At 63.3% G+C, this 25,601-nt stretch overlaps 2 protein-coding genes across 6 annotated transcripts in view; one reads left to right on the forward strand and one right to left on the reverse strand.

The window, feature by feature from the left end:
- The window catches only part of DBN1 (drebrin 1), a 36,902-nt gene extending 20,125 nt beyond the window's left edge, over positions 1-16,777 (forward strand). For 2 of the 5 annotated variants that reach the window (XM_065555212.1, XM_065555215.1), the window contains exons 8-15: positions 7,599-7,662; positions 7,987-8,049; positions 10,801-10,915; positions 13,114-13,254; positions 14,539-14,673; positions 14,765-15,342; positions 15,663-15,762; positions 15,872-16,777. In XM_065555212.1, coding sequence (XP_065411284.1) covers positions 7,599-7,662; positions 7,987-8,049; positions 10,801-10,915; positions 13,114-13,254; positions 14,539-14,673; positions 14,765-15,342; positions 15,663-15,762; positions 15,872-15,942 — 1,267 coding nt within the window. In that variant the 3' untranslated portion in view covers positions 15,943-16,777. The remainder of the gene's footprint in view (positions 1-7,598; positions 7,663-7,986; positions 8,050-10,800; positions 10,916-13,113; positions 13,255-14,538; positions 14,674-14,764; positions 15,343-15,662; positions 15,763-15,871) is intronic. The other 3 variants (XM_065555213.1, XM_065555214.1, XM_065555216.1) reach the window with 3 other exon arrangements.
- Positions 16,778-17,035: 258 nt separating this feature from the next.
- PRR7 (proline rich 7, synaptic) lies at positions 17,036-24,950 on the reverse strand. Its single transcript, XM_065555217.1, has 3 exons — positions 24,723-24,950; positions 18,138-18,854; positions 17,036-17,703 (listed from the first exon to the last, which is right to left on the reverse strand). Exons 2-3 carry the CDS (start codon positions 18,430-18,432, stop codon positions 17,324-17,326), a joined length of 675 nt encoding a protein of 224 aa, XP_065411289.1. The 5' UTR covers positions 18,433-18,854; positions 24,723-24,950; the 3' UTR covers positions 17,036-17,323.
- Positions 24,951-25,601: the final 651 nt, after the last annotated feature.

Consider the following 25,601-nt stretch of genomic DNA (forward strand, 5'->3'; position numbering starts at 1 on the left):
GGGACAAGTACTTACCTCACCTGCTGTTTGCGTACAGGGAGGTACCCCAGGAGTCTACCGGGTTTTCGCCTTTCGAACTGCTATATGGAAGGCGGGTAAGGGGGCCCCTCGACCTGATGAGAGACGAATGGGAGGGGAAGGCCACTCCTGACGGAGAGTCGGTGGTGGAGTATGTCCTGACCTTCCGGGAACGACTTGCCGAGCTCATGGGCCTGGCCAGGGAGAATCTGGCCAGAGCCCAGAGGAAGCAGAAGGTCTGGTATGACCGCACAGCACGGGCCCGCGCCTTCGCCACTGGGGATCAGGTGATGGTCCTCATCCCCGTGAGGAAAAACAAACTCCAGGCCGCCTGGGAAGGGCCCTTCAAGGTTGTCAAGCAACTAAACGAGGTAAACTATGTGGTGGAGCTGTCGAACCGGGCACACCACCACCGGGTGTACCATGTGAATATGATGAAGCCATATTATGACAGGGGGAATATGGTGTTGGCCGTGTGTGGACAGTGGGAGGGGCAGGGAGATGACCCTTTAGTAGATCTATTCCCTGGGACAAGAGTTGGCTTCCCCCTGGAAGCAATTCCCCTCTCTGATCGGCTAACCCCTGCCCAGCGAGCTGAGATCGGAGGGGTGCTGCATCTGTACCAGCAGCTGTTTTCCAACCAGCCTGGACGCACTAATCTGACTGTCCACCGGGTGCAGACAGGATCGCACCCACCTATAAAATGCTCCCCCTTCCGAGCCACAGGGAAAACTGCTCAGGACCTGGAAAGAGAGGTCAATGACATGCTGGCTTTGGGGGTGATCCAGCCGTCTTCCAGCCCTTGGGCCTCGCCGGTGGTGCTGGTCCCCAAAAAGGACGGGTCGATCCGGTTCTGTGTGGACTATCGGAAGCTCAATGCCATCACTGTAGCCGATGCCTACCCCATGCCCAGGCCGGACGAGCTCCTAGACAAGCTGGGAGGTGCTCGGTACCTTACCACCATGGATCTTACAAAGGGCTATTGGCAAGTGCCGCTGGATGCAGATGCCAGGCTGAAATCGGCCTTTGTCACCCCTCTGGGGCTCTATGAGTTCCTGACCCTGCCCTTCGGCCTCAAGGGAGCGCCGGCCACCTTCCAGCGCCTGGTGGATCAGCTACTGAGGGGGATGGAGAGTTTTGCCGTGGCGTATATCGATGACATCTGTGTCTTTAGCCAGACCTGGGAGGACCACATATCCCAGGTTAGACAAGTGCTGGACCGACTCCAGAAGGCTGGGCTGACCGTAAAACCGGAGAAGTGCAAGGTGGGGATGGCTGAGGTATCCTACCTAGGCCACCGGGTGGGAAGCGGCTGCCTAAAGCCGGAACCAGCCAAAGTGGAGGTGATCAGAGACTGGCCCGCTCCTCAAACCAAAAAGCAGGTCCAAGCCTTTATTGGGATGGCAGGGTACTATCGGAGGTTCGTGCCCCACTTTAGCGCCATAGCCGCCCCCATCACTGAGCTGTGCAAGAAGGGGAAGCCAGACAAAGTGGTCTGGACCGAGGAGTGCCAGGAGGCTCTCCGGGCGCTGAAGGAGGCTCTGGTCAGTGGCCCAGTTCTGGCAAACCCAGACTTTGACAAGCCCTTTATGGTGTTCACCGACGCCTCAGACACAGGACTGGGGGCGGTGTTAATGCAGGAGGATGAAAAGGGGGAGAGACACCCCATCGTGTACCTGAGCAAGAAGTTACTACCCCGGGAGCAGAACTACGCGGCCATCGAGAAGGAATGCCTGGCCATGGTGTGGGCCCTCAAGAAACTAGAGCCATATCTCTTTGGGCGTCACTTCACCGTGCACACCGACCACTCTCCCCTGACCTGGCTGCACCAGATGAAAGGAGCCAACGCCAAGCTCCTGAGATGGAGCCTGCTCCTGCAGGATTATGACATGGACGTGGTCCATGTGAAGGGACGTGACAACCTGATAGCGGACGCGTTGTCCCGGAGAGGGAGCCCTGAACTTCCCCAGGTCACTGGTCAGAGTGACCCCGCTCAGTTCAGTCTCGAAGGGGGGAGAGATGTGACGGAGCAGGGAGCAGGGCAGATTTGACCTGGGAATGTTGCAGGGGGGTTGCAGTGGGGATGTGGGACTTCCCTTGAAGGGAGCTACCTGAGCTGTAACCTGAGCCAGGAACGGGGGTGGGGAGAATTAACACCTTCTGCCCGGGAGACTGAACAAAGGAGAGGAGCAGCGGGAGGGGCTGGGAGGTTAGTTTCGGTTGGGGCTGGGTGGTGCAACGCAGGGAACCCCAAGCTGGGGTCTAAGCTCCCTGAACCTCCCAGAGGGACCTAATTGAGGGGGGTCTGGTCGTACCTACACGCTCTGCTTGAGACTGTGTTCCTGTCCTTGAATAAACCTTCTGCTTTACTGGCTGGCTGAGAGTCGCAGTGAATCTCGGGAAGAGGGGTGCAGGGCCCTAACTCCCCCACAATCCGCAACAAGCATGGACCCATGTCCTCTGGAATGGTGGTTGAAGCATGAAGGGACATATGAATCTTTAGTGCATCTGGCAAAGATCTTGCAAAGTCGGCGAACGCCTGTTCTCACTTTCAGGTGACATTGTGAACAAGAAGCAGACAGCATTATCTCCTGCAAATGTAAATAAACTTGTTGGTCTGAGCGATTGGCTGAACAAAAAGTAGGACTGAGTGGACTTGTAGACTCTAAAGTTTTGCATTGTTTTTGTTTGAGTGCAGTTACTTTTTGTACATAATTCTACATTTGTAAGTTCAACTTTCATGATAAAGAGATTGCACTACAATACTTGTATGAGGTGAAGTGAAATAATTTTTTTTTACAGTGCAAATATTTGTAATCAAAAATAAATATTAAGTGAGCACTGTACACTTTGTATTCTGTGTTGTAATTGAAATCAATATATTTGAAAATGTAGAAAACATCCAAAAATATTTAAATGGTATTCTATTACTGTTTAACAGTGCGATTAATTACGAGATTAATCACGATTACTTTTTTGAATCACTTGACAACCCTAATTTTAAGCGATTATAAGGGATAGCAAACAGATCAAAGCAGATTACCTAGCAAATAAACCAAAACGCAATCTAAGTGTAATATACTAAAGAAAGTGGACAGGTGTAGCAAATTGTCACCCTTAATTTTGTTTTAGGCAGATTGCAGAGATTCTTGAGGGCAAGCTGCACTTGCAATTATTCCTTTCATAAGCCAGACACCCTCTAGCCTGGGCTCAGCCCTTCTTCCCTAGTCCAGTCTTTTTGTTCTCAGGTGTTTCCAGCAGTCCTCTTTCCTGGGCAGGGAGTCGGTGAAGAACGAACCATGATGTCCTCTCTCCCCTGCCTTAAATAGCTTTTGCATATGGCGGGAACCCTTGTCTCCCAGTTTGATTCCCACGCCCGGTCAGTGGGAAAACACGAGTATTATAGAATCATAGGACTGGAAGGGACCTTGAGAGATCATCTAGTCCAGTCCCCTGCACTCCTGGCAGGATTAAGTATTATCTAGACCATCCCTGACAGGTGTTTGTCCAACCTGCTCTTAAAAATCTCCAATGATGGAGATTCCACAACCTCCCTGGGCAGTTTATTCCAGTGCTTAACCACCCTGACAAGGAGTTTTTCCTAATCTCCAACCTAAACCGCCCTTGCTGCAATTTAAGCCCATTGCTTTTTGTCTTTTCCTCAGAGGTTAAGAAGAACAATTTTCCTCCCTCATCCTTGTAGAACCTTTTATGTACTTGAAAACTGTTATCATGTCCCCTCTCAGTCTTCTCTTCTCCAGACTAAACAAACCCAGTTTTTTCAATCTTCCCTCATAGGTCATGTTTTCTAGACCTTCCATCATTTTTGTTGCTCTTCTCTGGACTTTCTCCAATTTGTCCATAGAATATCAGGGTTGGAAGGGACCTCAGGAGGTATCTAGTCAAACCCCCTGCTCAAAGCAGGACCAATCCCCTTCCTCAAATGTGGTGCCCAGAATTGGACACAATACTCCAGTTGAGGCCTAATCAGCACGGAGTAGAGCGGAAGAATTACTTCTCGTGTCTTGCTTACAACACTCCTGCTAATACACCCCAGAATGATGTTAACTTTTTTGCAACAGTGTTACACTGTTGTCTCATATTTAGCTTGTGATCCACTATGACCCCAGATCCCTTTCCGCAGTACTCCTTCCTAGACAGTCATTGCCCATTGTGTATGTGTGCAACTGATTGTTCCTTCCTAAGTGGAGGACTTTGCATTTGTCCTTATTGAATTTCATCCTATTTACTTCAGACCATTTCTCCAGTTTGTCCAGATCATTTTGAATTAAATCCTGTCCTCTAAAGCACTTGCAGCCCCTCCCAGCTTGGTATCATCCGCAAACTTCATAAGTGTTCTCTCTATGCCATTACCTAACTCACTGATGAAGATATTGAACAGAACCAGACCCAGAACTGATCCCTGCAGGATCCCACTCGTTATCCCTTCCAGCATGACCGTGAGCCACGGATAACTACTCTCTGGGAATGGTTTTCCAACCAGTTTTGCACCCACCTTATAGTAGCTCCATCTAGGTTGTATTTCCCTAGTTTGTTTATGAGAAGGTCATGTGAGACAGTATCAAAAGCCCTACTAAAGTCAAGATATACCACGTCTACCCCTTCCCCCCATTCACAAGGCTTGTTACCCTGTCAAAGAAAACTATTGTGGAGTCCAGTACCAGGTGACTTGGTCACATGTCTCTGTAGGGCCACTGCAGCCATGACTAAGGCTGTTTGCAGCATCCCCAGGAAGGCTTCTCAGGCAGGCTCCCGATGGGAGATTAGCATCTTCTAAGACCTATTGTTCTCCTTAATGGCCCTTCCCAGCTTGACATCTAGACTGATTGCATTCTGTCTAGCGGACATTCCCCAGGTGTAAACCCATTTGTAATAGATGCATAGACAATATTCCTAACTTCAGATACCAAAAAGATACATGCATACAAGTAGGATAATCATATTCAGTAAATCATAACTAGAGCCCTACCAAATTCACGGCCATGAAAAACACGTCATGGACTGTGAAATCTGGTCTTTTGTGCGCTTTTACCCTATCCTATCCTGATTTCAAATTGGGAGCCCTGACTCAAAAGGGAGTTGCAGGGGGGTCACAAGGTTATTTTAGGGGTATTGCCACCCTTACATCTGCGCTGCCTTCAGAGCTGGGTGGCTGGAGAGTGGTGGCTGTTGGCTGGGTGCCCAGCTCTGAAGGCGGTGCCCTGCCAGCATCAGCACAGAAGTAAGGGTGGCAAGACCAAATCCTGTCACCCTTACTGCTGTGCTGCTGCTGGCGGGGCTCTGCTTTCAGAGCTGGGCTCCTGGCCAGCAGCCGCCGCTCTCCAGCTGCCCAGCTCTGAAGGCAGTGCTGCTGCCTGCAGTGGTGCAGAAGTAAGGGTAGCAGTGTGGCCACCCTCCCCCCACAATAACCTTGTGACTCTCCTTCCTCTCTTCTCCCCCCCCCCCACTCCTTTTTGGGTCAGGACCCCTACAATTACAACACAGTGACATTTCAGAGTTAAATAGCTGAAATCATGAAATTTACTGTTTAAATCCTGTGACCATGAAATGTACCAAAATGGAGCGTGAATTTGGTAGAGCCCGACTCGTACCCTTTCCAATGACACCTCACGTGCCTTCTGCACAAAATACATCAGAATTATGCCATACTCGTGTCGTCATATGACTATGAAGAATAGGGGGCAAAATGCCAAAGGCTGTTTGTGGGCACCCCGCACTACCCTGCGTGCATGGCGGTGCGGCGTGGAGGGTGTATGGGGGGTGGGCGAGGTGTGGATGGAGCATGGGGGGCAGGGCGCAGCGTGGGGGGCAGGGTGCAGTGTGGATGGAGGGTGTGGGAGGCAGGGCATGGCGTCGGGGGGTGGCGTGGCACGGATGGAGCGTGGGGGTGGTGTGGGGGGCAGGCGTGGCATGACATGGATGGAGCTTGGAGGGTGTGGGGGGCAGGGTGCGGCATGGGTGGAGCATGGGGGCATGGTGTGGAGAGGTGGGTCTGGGCGCTGCGTGGGGCAGGGCGCCGTGTGCTTGCTGGTGCATTGTTGGGGGGGTCTGGGGGCTGCGTGGGGCAGGGCCCCGTGTGCTTGCTGGTGCATTGTTGGGGGGATCTGGGGGCTGCGTGGGGCAGGGCCCCGTGTGCTTGCTGGTGCATTGTTGGGGGGATCTGGGGGCTCCGTGGGGCAGGGCCCCGTGTGCTTGCTGGTGCATTGTTGGGGGGGTCTGGGCGCTGCGTGGGGCAGGGCCCCGTGTGCTTGCTGGTGCATTGTTGGGGGGATCTGGGGGCTGCGTGGGGCAGGGCGCCGTGTGCTTGCTGGTGCATTGTTGGGGGGGTCTGGGCGCTGCGTGGGGCAGGGCCCCGTGTGCTTGCTGGTGCATTTTTGGGGGGGGTCTGGGCGCTGCGTGGGGCAGGGCCCCGTGTGCTTGCTGGTGCATTGTTGGGGGGGTTTGGGCGCTGCGTGGGGCAGGGCCCCGTGTGCTTGCTGGTGCATTGTTGGGGGGGTCTGGGGGCTGCGTGGGGCAGGGCGCCGTGTGCTTGCTGGTGCATTGTTGGGGGGGGTCTGGGGGCTGCGTGGGGCAGGGCCCCGTGTGCTTGCTGGTGCATTGTTGGGGGGATCTGGGGGCTGCGTGGGGCAGGGCCCCGTGTGCTTGCTGGTGCATTGTTGGGGGGGTCTGGGCGCTGCGTGGGGCAGGGCCCCGTGTGCTTGCTGGTGCATTGTTGGGGGGGTCTGGGCGCTGCGTGGGGCAGGGCCCCGTGTGCTTGCTGGTGCATTGTTGGGCGGGTCTGGGCGCTGCGTGGGGCAGGGCGCCGTGTGCTTGCTGGTGCATTGTTGGGGGGGTCTGGGGGCTGCGTGGGGCAGGGCCCCGTGTGCTTGCTGGTGCATTGTTGGGGGGATCTGGGGGCTGCGTGGGGCAGGGCCCCGTGTGCTTGCTGGTGCATTGTTGGGGGGGTCTGGGCGCTGCGTGGGGCAGGGCCCCGTGTGCTTGCTGGTGCATTGTTGGGGGGGTCTGGGGGCTGCGTGGGGCAGGGCCCCGTGTGCTTGCTGGTGCATTGTTGGGGGGGTCTGGGCGCTGCGTGGGGCAGGGCGCCGTGTGCTTGCTGGTGCATTGTTGGGGGGGTCTGGGCGCTGCGTGGGGCAGGGCCCCGTGTGCTTGCTGGTGCATTGTTGGGGGGGTCTGGGGGCTGCGTGGGGCAGGGCCCCGTGTGCTTGCTGGTGCATTGTTGGGGGGGTCTGGGGGCTGCGTGGGGCAGGGCCCCGTGTGCTTGCTGGTGCATTGTTGGGGGGGTCTGGGCGCTGCGTGGGGCAGGGCGCCGTGTGCTTGCTGGTGCATTGTTGGGGGGGGTCTGGGGGCTGCGTGGGGCAGGGCCCCGTGTGCTTGCTGGTGCATTGTTGGGGGGGTCTGGGGGCTGCGTGGGGCAGGGCCCCGTGTGCTTGCTGGTGCATTGTTGGGGGGGTCTGGGGGCTGCGTGGGGCAGGGCCCCGTGTGCTTGCTGGTGCATTGTTGGGGGGTCTGGGGGCTGCCCCCAGCAGCTGCTCAGGCCCCCTCGCTGGCTGTCGTGGCAGGCGGAAGCAGCAGACTCTGGAGGCGGAAGAGGCCAGGCAGCGTCTGCAGGAACAGTCCATCTTCGTAAGTGACGTCCTGGGGTCCTCCCCCGGCGTTGAACGCCAGCGGCTCTCCAGCCCCCCAGGGCGCACCTACCAGCGCCACCCCAGCGCCACCGCCTGAGGCAGGGGCCAGTGCTTAGTTTGTGGCTGGCGGTTCGTCGCCCCGGCCCCTCTTTCATTGCAGACCATCTGTGGCCAGCCCCCCTGCCCTCCGGAGCCCCCCTGCCTCTCTGCCACCACCGCAGGGGGGCCTTGGATCCCACAGTGCTTCTGGGAGGGGTCCCTGGGGTGGCTCTGCCCGGGGCTGGGGGGCTGCAGTCGGGGCTGACGCTGCCTCTCTCCCCAGGGCGAGCAGCAGCACGAGGAGGAGAATGGGCAGGAGCTCAAGAAGTCGGAGTCAGAAGTGGAGGTGAGTGTTTGGCCCGGAGCTGCTCTCCCTCCCCCCTCTGGAGGGGCCGGGCAGAGTCAGCCCATGGAAGGGCAGTTGTGGGTTTAGGGATGTGTTCGGAGGCCAGGCCATGGCAGGGTGGGATTTGGTCTGAAGCAGGCCATGGTGGGGAGGGGTGGAGGGCGGATGGCAGGGCAGGGTGCGGCCAGGGGGGCTGGCCACAGACAGTGTGGTGAGCAGAGCAGGGCACAGTGCAATGGGGTGTAGATGGTGGGGCTCGGGCTGCGGGGGGGGGCATGGTTGGCAAGGCCATGCGGGATTGGGGTGGTGGGGTGGAGTCGGGGGGGCAAGCTCGGGTGGGTTGGAGTTTTGGGGGCAGGGCATGTTGGCAGGCTCAGGCGGTGTCTGGGGGTGGGCTTGTGGGGACGGGCTCCTGGCAGGGCAAGGGTGGGTTGGGGTGGTGGGGCGGGCTGGTTGGTGGCTGAGGGTGGGCTCGTGGGGAGTGGGCTCATTGCAGGTAGGCTCCAAGCAGCACAGGGCTGCGGCAGGGGGCAAGGGCAGGCTCCAGGCCAGACGGGAGCGGGTTAGGGGCTGGGGGCAGGCTCCAGGCCGGACGGGGCAGGCTCATGGGGGGCAGGCAGACAAGGGTGGGTTGGGGGGTGGGTTAGGGGCTGGGGGCAGGCTCCAGGGCGGGTTGGAGGCTGGGGACAGGCTTGCGGGGGGCAGGTGGACAGGGGCGGGTTGGGAAGCGGGTTCACGGGGGGCAGGCAGATGGGGCGGGTTGGGAGGCGGGTTCGTGGGGGGCAGGCGGACGGGCAGGGTGGGGGCAGGCTCGCGGGGGCAGGCAGACGGGCGGGTTGGGGGGCGGATTCCTGGGGGGGCTGGGGGCAGGCTCGCAGGGGGCAGGCGGACGGGCAGGTTGGGGGGCGGATTTGTGGGGGGCTGGGGGCAGGCAGACAAGGGCGGGTTGGGGGGCGGGTTCGTGGGGGGCTGGGGGCAGGCTCCAGGTCAGACGGGGCTGGTTGGGGGGGGCGGGCTCGCGGGGGGCAGGCGGACAGGGGCTGGTTGGGGCGGGTTCGCAGGGGGCAGGCGGACAGGGGCGGGCTGGGGGGCTGGGGGCAGGCTCTCGGGGGGCAGGCGGACAGGGGCGGGTTGGGGGGTGGGTTCGTGGGGGGCTGGGGGCAGGCTCCAGGTCAGACAGGGCTGGTTGGGGGGGGCGGGCTTGCGGGGGGCAGGCGGACAGGGGCAGGTTGCGGGGCTGGTTGGGGTGGTGGGGGCGGGTTCGCGGGGGGCAGGCGGACAGGGGCAGGTTGCGGGGCTGGTTGGGGTGGTGGGGGCGGGTTCGCGGGGGGCAGGCGGACAGGGGCAGGTTGCGGGGCTGGTTGGGGTGGTGGGGGCGGGTTCGCGGGGGGCAGGCGGACAGGGGCGGGCTGGGGCGCTGGGGGCAGGCTCGCGGGGGGCAGGCGGACAGGGGCGGGCTGGGGCGCTGGGGGCAGGCTCGCGGGGGGCAGGCGGACAGGGGCAGGTTGCGGGGCTGGTTGGGGTGGTGGGGGCGGGTTCGCGGGGGGCAGGCGGACAGGGGCAGGTTGCGGGGCTGGTTGGGGTGGTGGGGGCGGGTTCGCGGAGGGCAGGCGGACAGGGGCAGGTTGCGGGGCTGGTTGGGGTGGTGGGGGCGGGTTCGCGGGGGGCAGGCGGACAGGGGCAGGTTGCGGGGCTGGTTGGGGTGGTGGGGGCGGGTTCGCAGGGGGCAGGCGGACAGGGGCGGGCTGGGGCGCTGGGGGCAGGCTCGCGGGGGGCAGGCGGACAGGGGCAGGTTGCGGGGCTGGTTGGGGTGGTGGGGGCGGGTTCGCGGGGGGCAGGCTCCAGGTCAGACGGGGCTGGTTGGTGGGGGCGGGTTCGCGGGGGGCAGGCGGACAGGGGCAGGTTGCGGGGCTGGTTGGGGCGCTGGGGGCGGGTTCGCGGGGGGCAGGCGGACAGGGGCAGGTTGCGGGGCTGGTTGGGGTGGTGGGGGCGGGTTCGCGGGGGGCAGGCGGACAGGGGCAGGTTGCGGGGCTGGTTGGGGTGGTGGGGGCGGGTTCGCGGAGGGCAGGCGGACAGGGGCAGGTTGCGGGGCTGGTTGGGGTGGTGGGGGCGGGTTCGCAGGGGGCAGGCGGACAGGGGCGGGCTGGGGCGCTGGGGGCAGGCTCGCGGGGGGCAGGCGGACAGGGGCAGGTTGCGGGGCTGGTTGGGGTGGTGGGGGCAGGCGGACAGGGGCAGGTTGCGGGGCTGGTTGGGGTGGTGGGGGCGGGTTCGCGGGGGGCAGGCTCCAGGTCAGACGGGGCTGGTTGGTGGGGGCGGGTTCGCGGGGGGCAGGCGGACAGGGGCAGGTTGCGGGGCTGGTTGGGGCGCTGGGGGCGGGTTCGCGGGGGGCAGGCGGACAGGGGCAGGTTGCGGGGCTGGTTGGGGTGGTGGGGGCGGGTTCGCGGGGGGCAGGCGGACAGGGGCAGGTTGCGGGGCTGGTTGGGGCGCTGGGGGCGGGTTCGCGGGGGGCAGGCGGACAGGGGCAGGTTGCGGGGCTGGTTGGGGTGGTGGGGGCGGGTTCGCGGGGGGCAGGCGGACAGGGGCAGGTTGCGGGGCTGGTTGGGGCGCTGGGGGCGGGTTCGCGGGGGGCAGGCGGACAGGGGCAGGTTGCGGGGCTGGTTGGGGTGGTGGGGGCGGGTTCGCGGGGGGCAGGCGGACAGGGGCGGGCTGGGGGACAGCAGGACACTCACGGCTCCGTCTCTGCCTCGGCAGGAAGCTGCCGCCATCATTGCGCGGCGCCCCGACAACCCCCGCGAGTTCTTCAAGCAGCAGGAGCGAGTGGCCTCGGGCAGCTCTGACGCCACGTCCCCCTTCAGCCAGAGGACAGGTGAGGGGCCGGGGGGCAGGCGCGGGCAGTCGTGGGGGGGCCGGGAAGGGCAGCAGGCAGGTGTTGTGGGTGCAGCCTGGCTTTGTGCGTTGGGGGTGGGGCCTGGCTGTGGGCATTGGGGGGCGCATTGGGAGGGCTGGCTGTGGGCATTGGGGGAAGTGGGGGGGCGCATTGAGGGGGCTGGCTGTGGGCATTGGGGGAGGCAGGGGGCCGTTGCGGGGGGCCTGGCTGTGGGCGTTGGGGGAGTCAGGGGGGCGCGTCAGGGGGTGGGGCCTGGCTGTGGGCGTGGGGGAGGCAGGGGAGGCATTGGGGGTGGGGCCTGGCTGTAGGCGTTGGGGGGCAGGAGGGGCACATTGGGGGGGCTGGCTGTGGGCGTTGGGGGGGCACATTGGGGGGGTGTTGGGGGGTGGGGCCTGGCTGTGGGCGTGGGGAGTGTGTTGGGGGGTGGGGCCCTGCTGTGGGCGTGGGGGAGGCAGGGGGGGCGTTGGGGGGTAGGCCTGGCTGTGGGGGGCGTGTTGGGGGGTGGGGCCCTGCTGTGGGCGTGCGGGGGTAGGGGGCGTGTTGGGGGGTGGGGCCCTGCTGTGGGCGTTGGGGGAGGCAGGGGGGGCATTGGGGGGTGAGGCCTGGCTGTGGCCGTGGGGGGTGTGTTGGGGGGTGGGGCCCTGCTGTGTGCGTTGGGGGGGCAGGGGAGGCGTTGGGGGTGGGGCCTGGCTGTGGGCATTGGGGGGGCTGGCTGTGGGCATTGGGGGAAGTGGGGGGGCGCATTGGGGGGGCCTGGCTGTGGGCGTTGGGGGAGTCAGGGGAGGCGTTGGGGGTGAGGCCTGGCTGTGGGCGTGGGGGGTGTGTTCGGGGGTGGGGCCCTGCTGTGGGCGTGGGGGGGCAGGGAGGGGCGTTGGGGGGTGAGGCCTGGCTGTGGGCGTGGGGGGGTGGGGCCTGGCTGTGGGTGTTGGGCCAGTCCCTGCCAGCCGCCCCCCCTCCCCCCAAGGGTGATGATGCAGTGTGGGTGCTGGGCTAGGAGTAAGGTTCCCAGGTGTCCGGTTGGATGTCCTGACTGGACATTAGGAGTCTGGTTACTGTGGGTGGGGGGAAGTGGCAGCCTGTCGCCCAGCCCGGACCCATGCACCGGCTCGGGCCATAGCAGCCCCTTTGAGGAGCACGGTTTGCAGGGCTGCGGCGGAGGACAGAGTGGGGGGCCCACAGTGAGCGGGGTGAGGGGCTCCCAGGGGCATGGGAGGGAAGTGTCGCAAGCTGCCCTGCCAGCTGGTGCTGCTCCTGGCCACGCTCTCAGGCAGCTCCGGGATGGGGAGGGAAGGGGGCTGCCAGGCAGGAGGGCCATGCCTAGTTCCCCAGCGGGGTTGCCGGGGTGCTCTGGTGCGGCCGCAGCGCTCTTGAGACCTGCACTCCCTGGCGGCCTGCTGGCGCTGGGCTTTGCAAGTCCGTTGGGGCTGCTCACGCTGGAGTTGAGGGGGGAGAGCAGCAAGGGGGGGTGGGATCTCTAGGGGAGAGGCAGAGAAGAGGCAGAGCAGTAGTGGGCCTGGGGAAGAGGCGGGGCCTGGGGAAGAGGTGGGGCCGGGGTTCCGGTTTTCAGACCGTAGAACGTTGGCCACCCACGCTAAGTGGGGAATTGGGGGTGGGCAGAGCTGCCCTGGGCAAGGTCTGAGCAGATGGGGAAGGGTGTGGGGAGTCCAGGTTGCCCAGGGCTGGGCTGGGCTTGGGCTGTGACTCCTGGGGGGGTCTTTCTGACCTGCTGCTGGGCTCCAGGGCTGGAGATGCGCCCGCTCCTGGGGGTTTCCTCAGGGCAGGACAAGGGGACGTGTCTATCCGGATCTGCCAGGCCGGGCTGGTCACTGCCCCTTTCTGCCTGGAGCTCCCGGGGACATGGGGCTGGTGCCCTGTGTGCTGGTGGCTGGGCACAGCGTCCTGTCCCGTTCCTGCCATGTAGGGTTGTGCTACTGACCACAGGGAGCCGGGGCTGATGGGGTCAAGAGAGAAGTGCAGCGTCCGTCCCTCCCTCCCTCTTTCCCTGCTTCCCCCATCCCCTCAATGCCCTTGAGCTGAGCCCCCCGGGGTGTGGCCCCCACCCACACTGCTCCTCCCTGTTCACGGTGGCACTGGAGGGGGGCTGGGCGCTAGAGCTGGGAGACTGACCGTTCTCTTTGCTTTCTCTGTCTCCGTGCGTCTGTCTGTCTTTCTCTCAGCAGGTCGTCTGCACTGTCCTTTCATAAAGACACCTGACAGTGGGCCGCCTTCCTCCTCCTCCTCCTCTTCCTCCCCCCCGCGGACCCCCTTCCCCTATGTCACCTGCCACCGCACACCAAACCTCTCCTCCTTCTTCCCATGTAGGTAGCAGTGCCCGGGCGAGTGCCCAGGCCCCGCCCTGCTGGGGGGAGAACGCATTGGGGAGGCCCCATCCTGCCCCCCCCCACAGCCCCCCTGCACGTGGTCTCTGCAGAGGGAGGTGGCAGCTGCAGGGCACTAGAGGTTTGGCCAGGGAGATGGGAGGAGATGGGACCAAACGGGAGAGCCAGGAACCTCCTTTTTCACAGACACCAGCTGGGGCGTGCCGGGGGGGGGGGGTGTCAGAGGTGCTGGGGGGGACAAGGAGACCGGGGTGTGCTGGGGGACCGGAGTGTGCTGGGGGGCTGGCCGGGGGGCTGGGGTGTGCTGGGGGACCAGGGTGTGCTGGGGGACCGGGGCATACTGGGGGGCGTGCCAGGGGGACCGGGGCTGGCTGGGGCATGCTGGAGGGCAGGGGTATGCTGTGGGACCAGGGCGTGCTGGAGGGCTGGGGGGGCGGGGTATGCTGCGGGACCAGGGTGTGCCGGAGGGCTGGGGCGTGCTGGGGGGCGGGGTATGCTGCGGGACCAGGGTGTGCTGGAGGGCTGGGGCGTGCTGGGGGGCGGGGTATGCTGCGGGACCAGGGCGTGCTGGAGGGCTGGGGCGTGCTGGGGGGGCGGGGTATGCTGCGGGACTGGGGCGTGCTGGAGGGCTGGGGTGTGCCAAGGGGCTGGCTTCAGTAGAATAAATATGTGAAATTTCTCCCTAAAGTGGCAAAGTGGCGACTGGGTCAGGTGGGCGCAGGATTGTCCCCGTCTCGTCAGGGGGCCTGCTCCCGCTGCAGTGCTGCCCCCGTGGCCTGGCTGAAGGAGAGGGGGCTCCCTGGGCTGGCACGTGCTAGGCGCTGGGCCCAGCTCCCATGGGGTGTCTAGCTCTAGCAGGGGTGTGACTGTAGGCCTGGGGCCTGAATTCCTGGCTGGCTGGGTGGGGCGGGCCGACTGTGAGGAGAGCCTTGGGGCGCGGGGGAGCAACCCCGCTCGTGTCTGTGAACCCCAAGGGCTGGCCCTGGGGCCCCCAGCCGCCTGGATGGAGGGTCCTGCTGGCAGGCCTCCGGCCTTCACCCTGCTGCATGCCCCAGTGGGCCGAGGGAGGAGCCGCCCCCAGGGACTCTTGGCTGGAGAAGGAAACTCCAGGATGGGCTGACGATGGGAGGGGCTATCCGTGCAAACGAGGTGAAGCATATTAATTTGCAAACGAGGGGCCTGCTTATTTGCACCCGTGCCAACGCACTGGCTGGCGAGGGGTCGGCCTGGGGCCCCTTCAGCTTCCGTCTCGCTCGTTCGCAGGCAGCCAGTCGGATGCTCACAGAAAGGCCTCGGCCGTGGGCTGCAGCCCCTGTGACTCCAGCCCGGCCTCCACACCCGTCGGGGAGCAGATCGAGAGGGCGCTGGACGAAGTGACGCAGCAGGCCCCGTGGAAAGGTGGGGTGCAGGGGAGCCCAGGGGGCCCCTCCCCGGAGGGCAGGCGGGAGCAGGGGCTGGACTCTGATGCGCTCTCTCCCCCTCCGTGCAGACTCGCCCGGACCCAGCAGCGAGGCGCCAGCACCGCTGATGGCAGACGAGCTGCCTGGGGGCCCTGAGTGGACAGCGGCGCAGGGGGGTGGGCTGGGCCCCACCGAGGACCTTGTGTTCCTGGAGCCCAGAGAGCCGCTGCTGTTCCCCGTGGCCGTGCTGCCCGCAGAGGGCGAGTCCTCGGGCCCCGCGCAGCCCCCCGGCTCCAGCCCCGAGAGCCTTATCGACCTGTGGCAGAACGACAGCACCACCCCGCCCGCTGCCTGGGAGCTGGCCACACCTGCGCCGTCGGGGCCCCCTGCGCCCCTCCTGGTGGAGGTGGATGTGCCCCCAGCCACCCCCGCAGCCCCCGCCCCCCCTGACGACAACCTGCTGAACTTCGACGAGCTGCCCGAGCCACCGGCCACCTTCTGCGACGCGGAGCAGGATGAGGAGCCGGCCAGCCTCATTGCCATGGAGGGGCCGCACCAGATGACGCTCAGCTACCAGCATGCCCTGCAGGAGGCCGCCGGCGGGCAGCAGGTCCCCGATCCCCAGCTGCTGACCAACGGAGAGATGGCCCAGAAGGAAGGAGTACAGGTGAGCTGGGCGCTGCTGCACCTGGTGCCCTTTCCCCCAACCTGGCCAGGCAAGAGGCTCCCTGGGGCGCCTGCCCCATACCCACTGCGGCCCTGGCTCTGCCCTCCTGGCCCTGCGGACCCCTTGGCAGGTGGGATCCGGCTCCTGGGTACAGAGCCCAGCCTGAGCCTGCAGCAGTGGCAGCGGGAGGGGTGTCCTGGAGCCGCAAGCCCTGGGCCGTGGCCAGGTGGTAAAGGGCCAGCTGGAAGCACTGTCCCTGCTGGCCGCTCGATCGCTCTGGGCTCCTCCGTGGCTGATGGCGGCTCCGTTCTCCTTTCCAGGCCAGCGAGGGCTACTTCAGCCAGTCGCAGGACGAAGAGTTCGGCCCGGTGGAGACGTCTGCCAAAACTCCTCCTGCTGTGTTCTACGCCAAGCCCCCCGGTGAGTGAGGCAGCCCTGGGCATGTGGGGGGCAGCCCAGAGCCCTGCTTTGCTCCCCCTCGAGGGGGGCACTGGGCTGCCTGGCGCTAACACGTCCGACTCTCCCACAGAGATCGACATCACCTGCTGGGATGCCGACCCGGTGCCTGAGGACGAGGAGAGCTTTGGGGGCAGCGTCTAAGGCTGGGCCCTGTGCGCGTCAGACCCCCCGGGACCGCCACCGTGAGATCCCAGCAGTGCAAGACGGCCACAGCGAGGGGCCCAGCCCCATCCCTCTCCGTCTGCGTGTGCCCCTGGGCCCGGCTGGACGGGCCAGCCCCGAGGCACCCCTGCCCCCGCAGGGCAACTTTTACAGCTTTCCTCTCTCTCTCTCTCTCTCTCTCTCTCTCTTTTTTAAAAGTTGTCTCACTAGGAGCCATGTGGGTCCGCCCGCCCCCCTTCCCTTATAGTTCCCTGCTCCCCCACCCTGCCGCTCCTGCCTCTTTGCGTTGAGCTTGTATATTTCTGCGTGCCCCTCAGCTCCCCCGACCCTGGTGCCCTGAGGGAGGCTGGGCAGCTGGTGCTCTGTGCATGGGGCAGGGGCCTCGTTCGCCTCTCCCCCGCTGGCTCTGCCCAGAGCCCTGAGAACTTTGCACGAATCAAAAATAAATATGGCAATAAAATGACCCTGTGTGGGTGCGGCTCTGGCTGGCTGCAGCCCCCCCTCACTTCAGCTGCGCCCCAAGGTGCTTGTGCAGCCGAGCCCCGCCCCCCCAGGGGAAGGTGTTATGCACCCCTAGGGTGGGGGCTAGGAGAGAGCTAGTGCCCGGCTGTCTCAGCTGAAAGGACCCTGCCAGTCTCAGTAGGAGACTATGTGGCAACCCCCCAGACTGTCAGCCCCCTGCGCCCCCCCCCCTCTGCTTTGTCCCCCCTTGCTTGGTCCCCTTCTCAAGTACAGTAACTGGTTTTTTTGAAAGCACAAATTGTGTATTGGCAACGTGCTAATGTATGTTAATAAATAAATCGCCTCCACCCTGGCCTGGCCTGAACCTGGCTGCTTTCTGGGGGAGGGGCAGCGAGTGCATGGGGGAGGCGCCCTGGCTGCAGGAGCTGGGCTCTGGGCATTGTGCTGTGACAGAGCCAGCCCACGAGCACCCCAGGGGGAGAGTGGGTCCAGCCCTGTGGGGCTGTGCTCACCTGCCGAGAGGGATGCTCCAGGCCCCATTGTGGAGGGCAGGGTGGAGCCTGCCCCGAGTTCCCCCACACCCAGGCAGCCTGGCCCTGCTTGGAATGAATCTGGTGCCACAAACTTTTATTCTCAAACTGTAACAAACAAACTAGGAAAGAGCCGAGTGCAGGGCCTGCTCGGAGCCCCAGTCAGCACCAAGGGCGAGATGGGGACCAGCCCCTCACACACTGGCCGCAGCAGGCAGCGCTTCACATTGTCCAGGCAGGGTTTGCACTAGCCCTGAGGTGGGGCCCAGGGCGGGCTCCCAAGGAGAACGGGCAGCTTCGGATCAGGCAGGCCCTGCTGCAGCCCCAGTCCATGCAGGCTCCAGTGTGGCACTCTGCCCGGCAGGCCCCTAAACCGCCGTAGTCCTGCCAAACAAGGGCATGGAGACAGGGAGGTGCCAGGCCCCAGGTTCATACGTGTCCCTGCTGCTGAGCTCGGAGTCCATCCAGCTGGGGAACATGCGCTGGGCACGCTCGGCCTCCAGGTAGAAGGCCGGGCCCTGGCTGGCAGAGCTGGGCAGGTGCAGGGCTGTGCTGTAACCTCGGTCCAGGAAGAGGGGCTTGTAGCTGGGGGGCTGCTCCTGTTTCTCGGGGCGCTCGTGGCTCAGAAAGGGGGCGTTGATCTTGCGGTATAGCCCCCGCGTGTCCATGAGCACCTCGCTGTAGGGCGGTGGCGGCTCAGCCATGAGCAGCGCCTCCTCGTAGCACGGGGGCTTGGACAGATCCGACTCTGCAAGGCAAGCAGCAGACACACGCTGAGTGAGGGGCCGCACCAGGCTCTCCCCCTTCTTGCATGTGTAGATGGGGCCTGAACCACAGCCTCTTCCCCCCCTTTGGCCCACAGCCTCCATGAGGGGTGCAAGGCCCCAGCCAGCCCCACAGGTGCCCTGCAGCAGGTGCTGAGTGGGGCGGGGGTCAGGCTCCCTAGGGCATTCTGCTCTGGGACTGAGCACGGCCAGGCAGCCAGGGTTCTGCTGGCCTGGCCAGTGGGGCAGCACGGGGGTTGCTGTAGCCAGAGAGGCTCTGAGTGGCCGGCTGAGTGGCCTGGCCCTGCCTCAGGCTCTGAGCCTGCGTGAGCAGCGGCCGCTCCCTGCCTTGGGAAGCCCCTGGCGGCGATGGGCCAGGCCTAGGGCATTGGCACCGTGGGTCACAAGCAGCCCTCACCGTGCCTGTAGCTCCAGGGCCGGGGGGGCGGGCCGGGGGGGTGGCGCGGCTCCATGCGCAGCCGGGGAGGGATGGCCATGGCCATGCCGGGGGGGCTGCCCGAGTAGCCCTCGTAGTGCAGCGGCTCCATCTCCAGCGCGCGCAGGTTCTGCTCCCGCAGCCGCTCCTCCTGCTGGCTCTTCACGCGGCGCCGCAGGTAGCTACAGAAGCAGCAGAGCAGGACGATGAGGCCCCAGATGAGCCAGAAGCCGGCGAAGCAGGTGAGGAAGGTGTAGGTGCCCTGGGACATCACCATGGTGGCTGGGCTGGGGGCCGGGGGCTCCCCTCAGCTGCAGGCAGGCAGGGCCCAGAGCACCACACGCCCGCTGCCCATCGCCTGTGCCCAGGTGCCAGCGCCGGCGGCTCGTCACTCGCTCAGGGCTGCCTCCGCGCTGCCTGCAGCCGTTGCCATGGCGCCCGCTCCAAGCGCTGGGGACGGATGGGAGGCAGAGCCTGGGGGGGCAAGGTCCATGGGGCAGGGCTGCTCAGGGGCGAGGGTCAGGGCCTGCCCTGCTCCCCAGGCACCAGGCAGGGACGACCGGGGGGCAGGCACTCCGGAGGGGCTCGTCCGCCGCAGGGATCTGCAGAGCCGCAGGCCAGGCTGGGGAGCCCCGTCCGAACCAAGAGCACCCAGCCCAGCTCCTTCCCATCGCTGTGCCGAGCAGCCGATGGCGCCACCTGCAGACGGACAGACAGACAGACCTCAGCATGACGGGCGCACCGCGGTTCCCATAGCGACTCACCCACGCCCAGCTCAGGGTGGCCAGGCCGGCTCCCGGCTACAGCCATGTGGCTTCCCTCTGGCTGGGTCCCTCCCGCTACCGACCACCACCCGTTAGCCCAGGCCCCCTTCCCCACCTGCTCATTTAAGGGCTGCGTTCCTGTGCGTGTTTCCACCCCCGCCACAGCCAGCGTCCCAGGCCTGCCTCAGACCCCAAGGCTGGTGCTCCAGGGTGGCCAAGGCCCCGAGCCCAGCTCCGCCCGGGCTACGGAGCCGTCTGCAGAAGCCAGCAGAGCCCGGTCCAAGGGGATTGTGAAGGGAAGGGGGGCACTGGGCTCGCCAGCCTCCCAGGAAGGGCTGGGGTTGTCATGGCAACAAGCTGAAAGATTCTAGAAATGGGAGGCTTGTCGCTGGCAGCCCTGGAGCCTGTCTGCTTGGGGATGGGATGAGCTCCACCCCCGTTCTGCTTCTCAAGGTTCACCGAAGGAGCCGGGGCGGCGAGGGAACTGGAAGGAGCTGGGTTAGACAGTGTCCTTGGACCCCAGGATGCACCATGATGCCACAGGGCCTATCAGCCTGGTCCTGACCAGGCCAGAGAGCAGCAGCCGCTGCTGCAGTGAAACATTTCTAAAGGGACAAGAACAGATAATTTGCACTCAAGAGTTGTAAAAGAATTGGCTGAGGAGCGGCTGAGTAATCGGTAATATCTCATAATTCTTGGACAACGGGTAAGTCTCAGAGAAGGGGAAAATATTCTAAAATGTGCCAATATTCTCAAAGGGTAAGTGGGATGAGCCGGGTAACTACAGGCCAATTAGTCACGTTGATCCTGGGCGAAATCCTAGAAAAGCTGTTCCAGAATGCAAAGCAACATAACTAATGCCAGTCCATGTGGGTTCACAGAAAACAGGTCTTGTCAAACAAACTTGGTCTTGTTTTGAGATTACAACCAGAGTTAGTAAAGAGAACGTGCCGTGACGTTAGAGTTCTGTAAGGCATTTAGCGGTAGCCCCACAGGCCTCGATTACATTACAACTAGATTAATGGATTGTGTTTGTATAGTGCTAGTTTTTAACGAAGCACAGATTAAATGGACTAGAAACTGGCTGACAGATTCCAAAAGCAATTACCAAGGGGGTATTTTCGTCCCCAGAGGCTGTCACAGGGCGACTAGCCCCTTTAAGAGGAAGCGGGGCTGGCGCACCCATGACTGATTACTTGGTGCCCAACTGGGTTTACGGGAAGCCCCTGGGCCCTGAAGAGGAGCCAGCAGCGGGGGAGGGGTGCTGTCTGTGGACCCCTCAGCCCAGGGAGGGAAGGGGAAGAACGACTGAGAGCTGCTGAAAAGGCACCTGAAGGACGCAGCTGGGGAAGCTGTTGAAGGAAGTTGAAAAACAGGCCCAGCAAGGAGGCCTGTGCAACCCCTGAGCTCACAGGGACAGACCGAGCAGAACCTGGAAGGGCTGAAAATTGGGCCGAATGGAGAGGCTGGGAGCTGCCAGAGCTCCGGGAGAAGGTGTTGCGCCCCGGGGGAGGCTGGTGAAGCAGAGACTTGCCTTTGGGTTTGCTTTTTGTTAATGAATCAGTCCCCAAGGAAGGGGGTTGGTATTGCATGTAAGCCTCCATGGAGCATTCCTGGGAACCTGTGAAGGGGAAACTGAGGCTGGGTGCTGCAGAGCCACCTCTGGCCATAAGGGGGCAGTGAGGAGGTGGCCTGCCCTTTACATACATCTTGTTTCTAGAGCGGTCCCGCAGGGGTCTGGTTTTGGCCAAAGGCTGGTCAGTATCATCCTCCGTGATCTGGCTGAAGATAAAGCAATTGCTCTAAGTTTGCAGAGGACAAAAGTTGTTGGCGTGGTAACTGCTGCCAGGTCAGTTCTGCAGAGAGATCCGCATCACACGGTAAAGTGGGCTTAGGCCCATGCCTGGAACCCAGAGCACAGGTCGCGCTCCCAGGCTGGGGGACAGCACCTTGGAAAGCAGTGACGCAGACCAGGACTTGGGGTCCTGACAAGCCTGCCCAATGTGCGCACCCAGCGGAATGCTGTCACCAGGAGGGCGAACGTGATCCTTGGCTGTATGAGCAAGTAATCCCTGCATTACAGAAACGAAGGGCTGTAACCACCTCGACGTGTCACCACACCCAGCCCCTGCACTGAAGCAGGACTAAGAAAAGCTGGACCCTCCTTGGCAGGTGTTTGTCCAACCTGCTCATAAAACCCTCCAACGACGGGGATTTCACAACCTCCCCGGACGCCTGTTAATACACCCCCAGGAGGATGAGAGCCTTTTTTTTGCAACTGCATCCTATTGTTCACTCATGTTCAATTTGTGATCCACTGTAACCCCAGACCCTTTACAGCAGAGCTATCACCTGGCCAGTTATTCCCCCTTTTGTAGCTGGGCATTTGATTTTTCCTTCCTAAATGTAGTACTTTGCACTTGTCTGTATTTAACTTAATCTTATTGATTTCAGACCAATTCTTTAATTTGTCGAGGTTATTTTGAATTCTAATCCTGTCCTCTTAAGTGCTTGCAACCCCTCCTAGCTTGGTGTCATCTGTGGATTTTATAAGCACCCTCTCCACTTCATTACCCAAGTCACGAACAAAAATAGCGACTAGCACCAGACTCGGGACTGATGCATGCACTAGCTCCGCCCTCCCAGTTTGACAGTGAACCACCGATAACTCCTCAGTGAGTACGACTGTTCAGCCAGTTGTGCACCCACCTTCTAGCCCGCATTGCCCTAGCTTGCTCATGAGAATCTCATGTGGGACTGTGTCACAAGCCTTGCTAAAATCAAGGTATCACATTTACGGCTTCCCCCCATCCGCTAGGACAGTCAAAGAAAAAGGTGAGGTTGGTTTGACATGATTTGTTCTCGACAAATCCAAACTGGCTGTTCCTTATAACCTGTTATCCTCTAGATGCTCACAAATTGATGGTTTAATCAATTGTTCCAGTATCTTTTCAGGTACTGAAGTTAGGCTGAATGGTCTATAATTCCCTGGGTCCTCTTTGTTCTCCTTTTTTTTACCTGTCTGCCCTTCTCCAGTCCTCTGAGTTCTCCAAGCGAATTAATTGCTAATGGTTCTGAGATGGGGACAACTAGTTCCTTAGTACCCTAGGATGAACTTCCTCAGACCCTGCTGACTCGAATCCATGGAAATATTCTCTAAGCGGTAACTATCAGCAGGACGAGGGAGGCCGTGTCACCTCTGTAGACTGCCATAGTGAGACTGTTACTAGACGCCGTGTCCAGTTCTGGGGGCCGCACTTCCCACCGGATGCTGAGAACGCTTGGAAAGGTTCCAAAGAGCCAGAAGCACGAGTCCGTCTGGCACAGCGAGAGCCGGAGGATCAATTGTTTAGTTTCCCAGGGAAAGTTAAGAGGTGACTCGATCACAGTCAGAGTCGCCACATGGCAGAAAGATTTGAGGGGAGAGGGAACTTTACTCTGAGACAAAGGCAGAACAAGATCCAATGTCTGGAAGCTGAATCAAAATCAGAGTAGAACTAAGGGTGTTTGTGTTTCAAATACAGTCAATGATTAACCATTGCAGGCTGCACCCAGGGACGCTTGGGGGCTTCACAACAAGACTGGCCTCTCTGCTCTAGCTCCGCTCACCACAGCTGGTTCTAACAGTCCACTCTGGCAGCAAGACTCTGAATGGAGCGATCCACTCCCCAGGCTAAGCACTGCAGCCTCCCTAACATTGAAGGAAGCAGGGCTGGCTCCAGGAACCAGCTTGGCAAGCAGGTGCTTGGGGCGGCCGCTCCGGAGAGGGGCGGCAGGTCCAGCTTTTCGGCGGCAATTCGGCGGATGGTCCCTCACTCCCGCTCGGAGCGAAGGACCTTCCGCCGAATTGCCGCTGCAGATCGCGATCGCGGTGTTTTTTGTTTTTGTTTTTTTGGCTGCTTGGGGCGGCCAAAACCCTGGAGCTGGCCCTGGAAGGAAGGAACCTCCCCCAACCCTATGTAAGATTCTAGACCAGCCAGCCCTGGGGAGAGCACGTCAAAAACAGCACAAGCCACATGGCTGCAGGTCCTTGCACAGAAGGCGGGGCGATGGCCGACCCTCCTCTAACACAGTCAGCCATCACCAAGCCGGAACCTGCCCTGATCCCAGGGGCGTGACTGCGAGACTGGGCCAGGTACTTTCTATCCAGCATCTGAGGTCCACCACCGGGCAAGAGAGAGATTCCCTTCGAGGTGCAAGGAAAGCTGCTGAGAGGGGAGACCCCCCCCCCCAGGGCCTGGGGATCTTTCCCTTGCATTTCCAGAGGGAACATCCCCTGCCAGAAACGCACACCTGAGTGTGTCAGACCCCAGCCAGGCTCTGAGCTCAGGGGAGATCTCTGGCACCAGGCACAGATGTGGCCATAGAAGGAGGCCCCCACTTGGAGCAGTATTGGCCTAACAGGTTGTTGGGTGCTGGCTGGAAAGCAGGGGCACGGAGCTAACCTACACTCCGCGGTGTGTTCATCCTGCCCCCCTACAGGGCCAAGAAGCAGTACCTGCCCAGCTATGCCAACACCTCCAGGGCAGCAGCATGGGGGAGGTTTTAACTGCACCTAAAGCCAGTCCAAGAGTGGACTCCCCCTTAGCTCTTGGCCTGGAGCCATCCCCCGGGGGGCAGAGGGCTCAGCACACAGGTAGCAACACGCAACCGGCCCTGGTTAGCAATGGGCAAAGCCTGACCCAGGACAGGGCCTAAACCTCATACCCTGCATGCAGCCCAAGCAGGCTCCTTCCCCGAGGGCACGTCTCCCAACCGGGCTGGGCTGGAAGTCACAAAACACAACCAAAGGGGGGGAAGCCAGAGCCACTTCCCACGCTCCAGTGAGCCGTGACCACGCTGAAGGAGGGCTGGGCTCGGACTGAACCCGAGCCAAACCCCGTGCAAACAGCGGGACACGGGGAGCATTGGGGCAAGGGCAGTGCCGGGGCAGGCAAATAAGCCGCTAACGAGCGCCTGGCTTCCTGGGCAGGGGTCCAGCATGGCCCGAAACGGACCCTGGCGCCTACCAGGCCAAAGGAAGCGGGAAGGGGAGGAGGGGACGCTGGTGCCCTGGGGGGCGCTGCAGGGGAGGGCTGGCACCCTGGAGCTCAGCAGGGTGGAGGGGCTGGTGCCCTGGAACTCGTGGGGGGGGAGGGCTGGCACCCTGGAGCTCAGCAGGGTGGAGGGGCTGGTGCCCTGGAACTCGTGGGGGGGGAGAGCTGGCTCCCTGGAGGCTCTGGGAGTTGGTGGTGCCCCAGGATTGGGGGGGAGGGGCTGGCATCCTGGAGGCTCTGTGGATGGATGGGGTTTGGGATTTGGGGGGGGGGCTGGTGCCCTGGGACTCGGGGGGGGGGGGTTGGCGCCCCGGGATTTGGAGGTGGTGACTGGCCCCCCCGGGGCTCAGCATGGGGGGGCTGGCTCCCTGGAGGCTCTGGGGGGGTGCCCCAGGGATTGGGGGGGGGGGCTCCCTGAAGGCTCGGGGGGGGGGGGGGCGCCCGCCCGATGCCGGCTCCAGGCTGCGGTGCGGTGCGGAGCCGCCGCGGGTCCTGCTGGGCGAGCCCCGGCCGCAGCTGGCGGCTCCCCCCGGCGCGGGACCCCAGGGCCCGGCTCCAGCCCCCGGGAGCGGAGCACGTGGCCGGGCTGGGGGGGGGGGGTCTGTCTCCCAGCCCCGCTCGCCCCCGGCTCGTGCACGTGCAGCCCCCGCGCAGCCCAGGGACCCGCGCGCCCGCACCCAGCCGGGCACGCGCGGGGGCGGCCTCCGCCTCCGCAGCCGGGCACGCGCGCACAGACGGGGGCGCGCGCTCAGGTCCCCCCCACTCACCCGCGGATGCGCCGAGCCTCAGCGTCCGGCGGCCCCGATCCCGCACCGGGCGGCCGCGCACGTGCAGCGCCGAGCCCGGGCCCGCGCTCAGACCGCGCCCCTCCGGGCGGCCCCTTCCCCGCGCCCCGCCATGGCGGGAGGCCCCGGCCCGGCTCCCTTTGTCTGCCGAGCGCTCCCCGGCTCTGCCCGGCTCTCGCTCGAGCTCCCGGCCCCGCCCGGCTCCCGCCCCGCCGCTGGCCCCTCCCCCGGCCGCCCCTCCCCCCCGCTGCTGGGGGAGGACCCGGCAGGGGCTGCGCCCCCCCCTCCCCCGGGGAATCGGCCCGGGAGCCCCCCCTGGCATTTCCTGCCGGCTCCAGGGACCCTCACCCGCGCTGCTGGGGAGAGAACCCAGGAGTCCGGGCTCCCCGCCCCCCCGCCAAACCAGGAGACACTGTTCCCCTCCCAGAGCCGGGGAGAGAATCCAGGTGTCCTGGCTCCCAGCCCCCACAACCGGGGACACCGCTCCCCTCCCAGAGCCGAGAAGAGAACCCAGGAGTCCGGGCTCCCCGCCCCCCCGACAAACCAGGAGACACTGTTCCCCTCCCAGAGCCAGGGAGAGAACCCAGGAGTCTGGGCTCCCCTCCCAGAGCCGGGGAGAGAACCCAGGTGTCCTGCCCCCCCCCGCCCCTCCATTATTTGCCACCTGCTGTGTCCAATCAGAGCCCTCACCCTGCAGCTTGAGAGCAGGGCTCTGGGGCACAGAGGTTCCTGTCCAGTGGATTATGAGGAAACTCTGGCCCCCAAGAGGCTCCAAGGAGGGGCAGGCCAGGGCTTGGCCTGGAGTGAGGACAGAAAGGGGGGCAGTGGAGTCACGGGGGGGGGGGGAAATGTGCCATGAGG

The sequence above is a fragment of the Chrysemys picta genome, chromosome 8 (genome assembly GCF_011386835.1).
Source record: "Chrysemys picta bellii isolate R12L10 chromosome 8, ASM1138683v2, whole genome shotgun sequence".
In the NCBI taxonomy this organism is placed as follows: domain Eukaryota; kingdom Metazoa; phylum Chordata; order Testudines; family Emydidae; genus Chrysemys; species Chrysemys picta.

Coding starts and splice junctions, on each gene's coding strand:
- PRR7 (XM_065555217.1), bottom strand. CDS start 18,432: ATGGTGATGTCCCAGGGCACCTACACCTTCCTCACCTGCTTCGCCGGC. Junction 17,704..18,137: donor GCCCTGGAGCTACAGGCACG/GTGAGGGCTGCT, acceptor CTTGCCTTGCAG/AGTCGGATCTGTCCAAGCCC.